Source organism: Charadrius vociferus, unplaced genomic scaffold (genome assembly GCF_000708025.1).
Source record: "Charadrius vociferus isolate BGI_N301 unplaced genomic scaffold, ASM70802v2 scaffold411, whole genome shotgun sequence".
NCBI classification, from domain to species: Eukaryota; Metazoa; Chordata; class Aves; order Charadriiformes; family Charadriidae; genus Charadrius; species Charadrius vociferus.
Genome location: NW_009646935.1, coordinates 378,601 through 388,703, shown reverse-complemented (window position 1 = coordinate 388,703; position 10,103 = coordinate 378,601). Strand labels below are relative to the sequence as shown.

The 10,103-nt window shown below is 39.3% G+C and overlaps 1 protein-coding gene across 1 annotated transcript in view; it reads left to right on the top strand.

Annotated features, from left to right (window-relative positions):
- The first annotated feature begins 1,702 nt into the window (after nt 1-1,702).
- FBXO11 (F-box protein 11) overlaps nt 1,703-10,103 on the top strand; it is a 73,235-nt gene continuing 64,834 nt past the window's right edge. Inside the window, exon 1 of the mRNA XM_009894813.1 lies at nt 1,703-1,812. Coding sequence (XP_009893115.1) covers nt 1,779-1,812 — 34 coding nt within the window. The 5' untranslated portion in view covers nt 1,703-1,778. The remainder of the gene's footprint in view (nt 1,813-10,103) is intronic.

Sequence of the window (10,103 nt, the reverse complement as noted above, 5' to 3'; positions counted from 1 at the left end):
AAGTTTTGTGGAAATTATTGGCTGGGCAGAGGAAGAAGACAATGAGGGAAAGACATTTATAACTTACACTCTCTACCCATGCCAAGAAGCAGCAACCAGCTGGCCTGTCAGCACACAAGGTAATTGAATTAGTCATTTGTCTGTAAAGGGGACATGAGGGCTTGAAGTACTGGGAGAAAGAGTAGGTTAGGCTGTGTAAGACACAAACATGTACAAACTAAGCTCCAGTAGGTTTCTTGCTCACAAACTTGAATTTTGTAATGTTGAGATAAATATCTCAGGAAAGTTAAGGAGTCTTTATTTGGCCCTATTTCAAGTGCATGCATGTAAGCATGTGTGTGGTTTGGTTTGGTGTTTTTTTTTTTAATGTTTAATATATGCACCAAAAGGCTTATATTGGTATGTGCTGGGCTGTAACAGTAACTGAATTAAATGACTCTTATTCTGAAGCAAAAGCCCAGACTTGCATCAAAATAACTAAATTGGTTTCAGTTTTTGTAGGATCATCCTTTATGGCAAGAAGTCAAGAAGTCAGGCATCAGTTGCTCCAGGTGGAAGGAAATCTAACTCAGGCTCTTCCATATTCCTTAAGAGAGTCCTAGGCTGGGAAAAGATATATTTACATATGGATATGTAATCCTTGTTTCTGCAATGAAAAGTTTCCAAAGTCTAACTTACAGATAAACAGTTAGAATGTGTAAACTTGGTATTTCAAGTACAACTTCTTTTTCTGAAAGCCTGATTCTGCATCACGAGTACCCAGAAGCGTCTGGGTTCCTCTGTTGTCCTTCATGTAGGACAAGTGCCTAAATTTATGCTAAAGCTTTCTATCTAATTTGGAGAGATCAAAATCAAGTGTATTTGTTCTTGGTGTTTACAGTAATGTTCATCTCCCATAGTTTTGGTATATTTTGGTCATTCATAAGACTGTTCACATCTGTTACGGTTTCTCAGAAATACCAAATATTTTTTTATTTAGTTTCCATGTTACAAAACTTTGAGCCCGGTGTTTTAATAAAGAGGTAATGAAGTCTCCTACATGGGTCTATTTGGTATCTTTCTGCTTTGGGGAAAGGTTATGCTCTGTCCCTCTCTGGTGCTCTGGTTCTTCCTGGGAGAATCACAGTTATGGAGTAGACCAAAGCTGTCCAACGTGTGTTGGGCTTTTACTGCAGGTGTGCAGGGTGTTAAGATTAATAAACATTGTGTACACTGGATATGGAGGATTTAATGTATACACCTAGAATTGGAGCCCTGTGAATGCTTTGTCAGCCCAGCAGCTGCCTGAGAACGTCAGGCTTGCAGCTTGCTTTACATCGGCGGTTTCCTCACCAGCATGGTAAATCTGGTGTGCCCAGCAAGTGCTGAATTTGCAGTGCCTGTGCAGAGCGACTGCTGTGTCCGTGTGTTTATTCGGCACATTAAGCACACTTACTCTGTATATGCACAGTGGTATGGTCGGGGAGGCCAGGTGGCAGCCAGAGGGGGCTGCCGCTGCAGGGAGGACAACTCCTGTGGCCCACCCTCCTGCCTGGGAGTGAGTATGCACCAGGTGTGTTGTATCGTGGGTCACCTGTGGCAGCACTTAAACTTCCTCTTAGAGCTTGTGGCTGTGAAGTGGTTGGTCTGCTAGGGAGAGGAGGTGGTGTGCTTCTCTAAGATTTCTAAGCTGTGCTGATGAAATATATTTAGCCTTATATGTTAAAATAAATGGTGTAGGAAAAGTAAATCAGAACTGTGCAATGTGTGGACAATAAAAGCAAAGAAGAAAGGAAAACATGACTGAACTAACAGGAATTGAGAAAATGGAAGGTTTGTTCAGTTGACTTTGTCATTACCTAATCCTCTCATGTTTTCTGGTTGTTAAGTACTTCTGTTTGTTTCTTGCTTATGTGGTGTTTCTCTGCTCAGCACTTGAATAGGAGGGGAAGCATACTTAGTGATTTTTATTTATTGTTTATGTTCAAACTGTAGTATCTGAATGTGGCCTAGGATTTTAGTCTGAGTCCTTCAGTTCTTGATGAAATGAATAGGGGGTAGAAGCAAACTAAAATATACAGTAAAATTACATCTATCAAAATTCTGCTTTTATAATATGTTGCTACTTTTAAAAAAGACTTAAATTCTTGTAAAAGAGGAGAACAAGATCTAGATCTGGTTTCTAAAGTAAAGAAGGTACTCTAGAGGATTCTCATCGTTTAAATTGTACTTCCTATTAGAAAGTTTAGTGAATTTTTTTTGAGGTGATAAAAATCTCTGAATCTGGAATATTTCTTAAAAGATAACTTTCATAGTGGTTATTGTGGTTCTTCTCTACAACTAAACTTTACTGGTTGTACTGCTGCCTGTTCTTAAAATGTTCATCCATGTTAGAAGCTGGGAGGACACAGACAAGCAACAAATGAACACTTGTAAAACATACAGTTCTTTTGGCAGGCTTTTAGGGACTGTTTTTTATTCTCTCCTCTGAGATATTCCTCTAGTTGCATTTTGACAAGGTAACTAGGTAATTTTAGAATCTGGTTGCTAGAGGAAGGGGTCATCCCATTATCCCTGCTCCTAGCCCCATGTTCCCATCGCCTGCTTTGCATTGGCACTTGGAGCTCCCTGAACCAGATCACCACGGAAACTAAGCCTCCAAAACACCCCAAATAGTTATCTGCTGGTTTAGCTCTTTGACCCAACTAACTGCAGAGTTTGGCGTGAGAGAAGTGGGCATCAGGTAGGCTTGGGAGCAGGAGGAAGGCAGGGGGACTGCCCCTGGTCCTCGCTGCTGACTGGCAAGGTTGGTTTAGCTCCTGTGTGAGGCAGGAGCCTTGCACCATGACTGGTGATCCTCCTGTCTGTGAGGAGCTGTTGGAATGCTGCTGGGTCTCCGTTCTATGATACGTGCCATGATACATACAACAAAACCTGCTGTTTGTTGTAAGGGAAACCTGCGGTTTCCACTCCATCGCCAGGTTTGTCAGGTCCCTCCTGATGTCTTAAATGTGAGTAGAGTTCAGGCACCACTTTGTTCTAGGAGCTGGGACTGCTACATAGTTGTTTTCTGCCTAGAAATGTTGTTGCTGAGGCTCCTACGTTTGTTTCTGATAAGTGCCTATATTTTCTTGATTCTGCTCAGTTTATTCAGCAAAAGTCTATTGAAATATTATTCCAATGCATACCGGATATTACTGGTATTCCGATATCAAAATAATAGTAGTGTTTATCTTCTTGCGCAACTGGTTCTGTGTTCCAGAAAACTGATTCAGCTGTATAGCTCTACCATGTGAGTGCCTGTCTAGTGTTGATGCTGTATGTAACGTTTTTCCACAGTGTTTCTGTCCTGCTTCACTTCATTGAGTGTGGTAGGTGTTTGGATTAGGGTTATTTGTTTGACAATGGTTTCTGCGATTAGTAGTGAAAACTGATTTTAAAAATGAACTAAACTTCTTATCAGACATTGCTCTTGGGCTGGGAAAATACTGGGGGTGAACAGTAAGAATAGATGTGGGTTATTCTAGCTGTAGACTGCTGAAAGGATAGTCCTCCTTATGTTCCAGAGAACTCCTAAGTTCCTAGTCCTGAACATAACACAGAGAAACAAGCACTCCTGGGAACGAGGTTGGGAAGAAAAAGCTTGGGTTTTGTCCTACTGTGAATTGCCATTACAAGGCAAAATTAACAACAATCATTACACTTGTTTTAAATAACCACTGTCCAGACCAGCAGAAGAGCTGAATTTGCAGTCTGATGGTCATCATGCTGTGTGCATGCTTTTATACCAAAGGACTGGTTAGCATGAATAGGTCGTGTTACAGTAACTATTTCCTTTTGGTAATCCCAGTTTGTAGTGTTTGGAAGCAGCCTGTTTGCCTCAAGGGCTCTGATTTGTGGCTTCTCTTCAGTTGCTTGTTTTCAGCTTATACATCTAGAAGAAAAGTTTCGAGGGTTTCTTCCCTTGCTTTCTGAATAGGGGTGAGTTATAGCTCTACAGCCGGTCTAAATTTCAAGCTATCTTTGTATTTGGACAGGTTATTGTAGGATGACAGGTTACCATATGTCAGCTGATCTGTGGTATCTGATTCACAGTAATTGTTCATGTGTATGCTCTTAGCCTGTGGCAAATGGAAGGTAATTTGAGTTAGCTTGACCCTCTTTCATTATGCTCTTTCAAGGCACTCCCTTTTCCATGTGGATTGTTAGACCTGCTGGAGTGCCTTGGCTAAAACAATAATGCAGTTTCTGTCCCCAAGCTAGTTTGGGTGTACCTATACAACAGTAAGATGAGGGCTTTGCCACAGTTTCCTGTATTGTTGCTGTTTTGAGACCATACCTTGCTGAAGGAGTGAATACTACTAAGATGTTACCCTGAAAATCAGTCAGATGTTATAATTACTAGGTGTGTTTTTCTTTAGCAAAACTTACGAAAGCTTTATTAGTGCATTTTAAAAGACCACAAATAAGTTGTTTATTTCATAGTATCTTGGTATACTTCTTCCTTGTTTTTAAAGAAGTAGGTTTTACTTTGTGTTGTAATTGAAATCATTCTAACACTGTAATAATGCTTTTGGATGTTCTGATTCAAAGCCTACTGAAATCCTGGCTAGCTGAAAGAGTCTCATTGATGACAAATGGCACTTGAATTTGATCTGAAATTACATGAAAGGTAAAACAATTGATTTTCTTTTTAGTACTTAGTTCTTATTTGAAATTTGATTTTGCAACAGTAAACACATAGCTATCCAGTCTGGTTCATCAATAACTATTAAAAATCTAAAATACTACTTAAATGCGTATGGAAAAATACTTTTCAGTAGTCAGATATTGCCACACTGTCTTAATGCCTTACTGAATTTCTAAGGCTCCCAAAGAGAAACTCAGAACTGCCTCTTGAATCTACCTCATTTCCCCTTCTCCCACAGATGAATCTGGTTAGTTAATTACTGCACTACTGATCCTATGTGCATATGACAAATAAATAAAGCTTCTTCCCCATTTTTCATTCTTACTTGGCAACTGAGAGCTTTTTAGGAGGTATTGGGTGAAATTTACAGTTCCCAAGCTTCTTGTACTTGGGAAAGTGAGTGGAACAGTGTGACTTTTTTTCTTCGCTTGGAATTCAGTCTTCTTAAGATACAGGCCTTGGTACAGACTTGCTGTAGTCCTCTGAGAAATAAATAGTTGTCAAAGGTTGTCAACATACCTTTAAAGAAGACTTCATGCTGCAGAAGCATAGGAAAACTTCCAATTTTAATCATTTTTCTAAGAGCTGAGGACAAAATGGATGCTTTTCAGCCAAATAAACTTTTGCTGACTATTGGGAAAGCAGGAGACCGGAAAGATGACCCAAATGCTGTTGGGTCATCAATTTAAATTGTGTGTAGTAGCTGTTCAGATTAATGTTTGCTATTTCCTTAAGTTGTTGCTGTCTTGAAGGAGGAAGGACAGCAACTTTGATGGTGGTTCATATTAGTCTTCAGCAAGACGTGACACTTCAGCTTTCTTTGAAGATGGTGAGATCTGTGACCATCTCTTTTGGCAGAAAGGTTCTACCCCTTCACCACATTCAACAGTCATTCAGAGTCGGTTATTCAAAATAAACCAGAGTTTACTCTGGAATTTCACTTGGTCTGTTTTGACCTGTATTGACTGCAACTGCCCAAGTCAAGATGATGGATAGGGACAGGAGATAACTGAACTCCATCCTTTATGACTGTGGAAGTTGCAAGACAGAAGGTCTAGGGTGGTTGCAGTATATGAAAATGAGTAGTGGGTTTTCCATCATGAGAAGAACCATTTTATTGAGATGCATTTGAAGCTTCCTCTCTGGCTCCATTTTTAACTCTCTGCAAAGCTGTATAGTAGTTGAGCCTCTAAGGCATGTGCTTCAGATACTTCAGATTGTTTTTGAGAGAACCTCCTTCAACCGAAGTTGTGCAGTCGTTTGGCTAACTAAGCATCACTGAGAAGGCAGGAGGTAAATGCTTTGGGCTAGTGTTGCTGTCTGGATGATTAGAAGAAGAATAGGTGTGATTGTGATAATGGGTAGTATCTGAATGACTTCATGTGGCCTTTGACCCTTTCATATCTTGTCAAATTTCTTAGCAGCAGCTGCTCATTGATCAACAGCTTGTGATCAATAATCTGCTGATAAAACTGACAGTATCAGTATGCATGCTTGCCATTGTCAAATTTTACCTGAATCTAAAAGGCTTAAGTAACTGAAAAAGGCATACCTGAGTAGGTTCAGTGGGTGTCTAATGAAGCCCTGTTCTGAAGATAGTCATCATAGTACATGTCAATGTGATGCTGGATTTCCCATTTTGTCTAAGTAACGTTTGAACATCTGAGCTTGTTAATGTTAAAAGTGTTAATAGGAAATAATGTTTTCTGACAGCTCTGTCTCATCTAAACCTATTTCTTAAATGCCAGAGAGGAAGAGGAGGTGAAATTATTCTGATTTTCAGTTATAGACAAAATAACCTTACTATGTAATTTCAAAGGAAAATATATTGGTCATGCTAATGTTGAAATAAGCACTTTATCTTTTAGGGGCTTCTTGCTTTACTATAGCTATTAGCTATAGTTTTCATAATCGGGCTGAAAATAAAGAGTGAGTTTAAAGGAAGTGTTAACTTATTTGTAAAAATACAGATAATACGGCAGAAGAAGAAGAATAGAAAATTAATTTTAAACAATTTCATTTCAAAATTTTCAATATTGATATTATGTGGTGGTGCAATTTAAGATCAGTTTTCACATAGGATTCACAGATCTTTCAGCTTATGTTTTTATGGGTAACTTTTTCAAGAAACTGAAGATCTGAGTGTGCACTCTACTGTGGGTTGCTCTTATGCTGATTAATACAGTGGAAGTTAAAAATAGGTAGTGTATGGAAAAATCATGATTTTTTACTTCTCTATTTGAAAGGCCTACCAAGCCGTACATGCCATCCACTGATGCTGTAAGAGTGGATTCATTACCATGTTCTTGGATAAATCCCAAAGGACTGACTGCATAGCTTGTTTCCTTTATTTCAGTCATCTTAGTGACCGAGATCACAAAGAGCATTGCTGCCAATGTGGGGTTTTTTTTGTGTAAGATTTAGAAACTTAATACAATTATGTGAAATCAAGAACAGTAGTGGAAATGCTGAGCATGTTGAAACCCTAGTGAGTTGGGCGCAGTGATTTTTCAGACTTAATATACTTTGGGTGCTACCCAAATGTTTCTTCCTTAGCAGCAAGGTTGGACCTCTAGCATTCCTCTGGACTACCACTATTGGCAAACAGATAGTTTTGTTGAAGTAGTACTGTAATGGCCGGGGAAGGTGGGAATTCTCAACTGTTTCTGTCACTTGTGTGATGGAAATAATTACCACTTTCATAATGAGCAAGTTTTAAATAGTAAGAAAAACTGAAGTGGTCTGTTTTAGTGCCTTTGTGATGTTTTGATGCAGATGTAGTCACTAAAATTACGTGTATATACTGTGTGTTAAACATTCATTATGATTTTTCTTAATATTTGTGTGTAGGCTCCTGTTGGCAGAATGGTTATATTTTTCAGTAATATAAATACTGTAGGTGGATTATGGTGGCTGGGGGAACTGCTTGAGCCGGGTTCAGTTTACTTTTGTAAGATTTCTGGGACGTATTTTTTTTGTCTTTCACCTAAATTCTCTAGTACTGCAGAAGTGGCTGGATATATTGCATAAAATGAATTTTGATTCTTCTAGTTTGTGAAATCAAATACGGTTTGAGAAAGGGGCAAAGAGGGATAGATCAGAATAGCAAGATTTGAGAACTTGGTATCCACAAATCCTGTTTGTATTGGTTTTGTAGATCAGTTTAAAAAAAAAAAAAATCAACCTGGTCCTTTTTTATTGATACTGATGAGTGATACATTTCCTCCCAAGGCATGCCTTTTCCCTCCTCCAATCAGATATTCTTCACCTACGTGGAGACAAAATTCTTAAGTATCCCTTTTCTCCAAACCTAACTGGCAAAGTCTCTCCACCAAGATAAAATTTCTGTTAATGAGAGTCTCTGTAAAAGACTTAATGATCTTAGCAGTTTAAATGAAATAAAAAAATTACTTTTTTTAGTTACATTTTCTTCTTTAAAGAATAGACTCTTACATATGTGTGTATATTTAACTTTTTTTCTTTAAAGCGAGAGGAGCAATTTGGTGGTTCTCTGTTTCCTCTTTCAGTATTTCTAGTAACAGTAATACAGAGGGTGGAGTGAGGCTAAGCAGTTTCTAGTCTAGAAGGTTCCTGACTTACTGATCTCTTCACAGAAATCCTCATTTTTGTATAGGCTAAGAGTGTACTTGGGAAAGAGCTGTTGGAGCATTCGGTGATGTAAAAAGATACTAACCAGCGCACTCAACTTCAATCCTTCCCTTCTGCCTGAAGGTCTTGTGTTTGGATTGCAGTAAATGTGGGGAAAAGTCTCTTATCCCTCATTTCTTACAGTGAGTTTAATGATGGCTTAGGTACTGGTAAAGGATCCCCTTTGTTTTACTAATTTGGATATTTGTCTTGCAGTACTCTTGTGTAGGCTCTCAGTCATGTCTGTAGCTGCCGTTGTTTCACATCTGGGATGTAGTGAAATACCATTGTTCTGATGGGAAATGAAAGCATAAAGAAATGACGTAAGTTGCCCAAAGTCACCAGGGAAGCCCGTAGGCACAGTTTCACCGTTGGTTTAAGCAACGTAATAGCAGATGGCCACCAAAAGGGATTTTCTCAGTGGTGCTTTGCTTCTTCCTTTGTTGGTTTTAGTGCCAGTGCACCTGTACCATCACTGGCCATTGCATGAGGGAGCTAGTGGAAAAAGGTCTGTACTCTCCTTTCGGGCAGTATTATACTCTTAGACAGGTTTAATTTTATCATGGAACCACATCTGTGGGAAAGCACAGAATTGAACATGATGCTCTTGGGTTCCTGTGGTTGGTAGTCTAGTTTTGAACTATACAGTCTCTCTTGGTACAATATCTGTCGTCTTTTTGGACTTATTTTAGTGCTCAGCTTGTCCTAGGATAAAAACTGGATAGTCAAACTGGGATTTCTTGCTCTCACTTGTCATTTGTCTGGCGCTCCTAGCGGATCCCTGTTCAAGGCAAGGATCACTGAATGGCTCAAAATATGGTTGTGGTGGTGCTTTAATCTTTCAGGGCAGCGTATTAAGGTAAACGGGAATTGCAGTTGGCTGGCTTAATTATGCTAGGCTGAAAACTGGAGCCGCTCTTGAATTGCCACGTGAGCTGTACAGCCATCTGTCATTGGGGCAACAACTTGTATTCTAAGGGGCAGCTGGCAGGGTTGAGGCTTGCTTCTTCTGGCAGGCTTTTTTTTTTTTTTTTTTTAATTTGCCACTGTGTGTCAGTCAGAGCCCTTATTTGTGGGTAAGGAAGAGAGTAGGGGTTGTCTTAATTGTTTGTGCAATTAACTTAAAAAATCCCAAGAGGAAGGGTGGGCATTTCTGTGAGAATAAATTACGTTTGTATAATTTGCATTCTGTGTCCTTACAGACTATTTTTTGCAGTTTTGCGATATAACAATAATGTGACAGTTGTGAAGTCATAGGTGTGCCTGTGGGTGCATTGAACCATACATATGGCACAATAAAATTATATGTTCGTACCAAAATGCAGTGTTACATTGTGAAAGCACAAATACCAAAGGAAATACGTTGAGAGGCAACCTACAGAAAGGATCATGTGGAAGATTCAAAGTTTAGGTTGTGCACTAGTTCTTCAGAGGCTTTATCTTACAGGCTCCTGAGCAAGGATGTGGGAACTCTTAATGGTATTGATCATACGAACACATTGCTGTGAGCAGAGAGAGAATGCAGTGTTACATTGTGAAAGCACAAATACCAAAGGAAATACGTTGAGAGGCAACCTACAGAAAGGATCATGTGGAAGATTCAAAGTTTAGGTTGTGCACTAGTTCTTCAGAGGCTTTATCTTACAGGCTCCTGAGCAAGGATGTGGGAACTCTTAATGGTATTGATCATACGAACACATTGCTGTGAGCAGAGAGAGGGAAAAAACAGTAATAACATCGTTTTATCTGAGGAAGACTACATGGGCTTATGAAAGATAATTGTAGG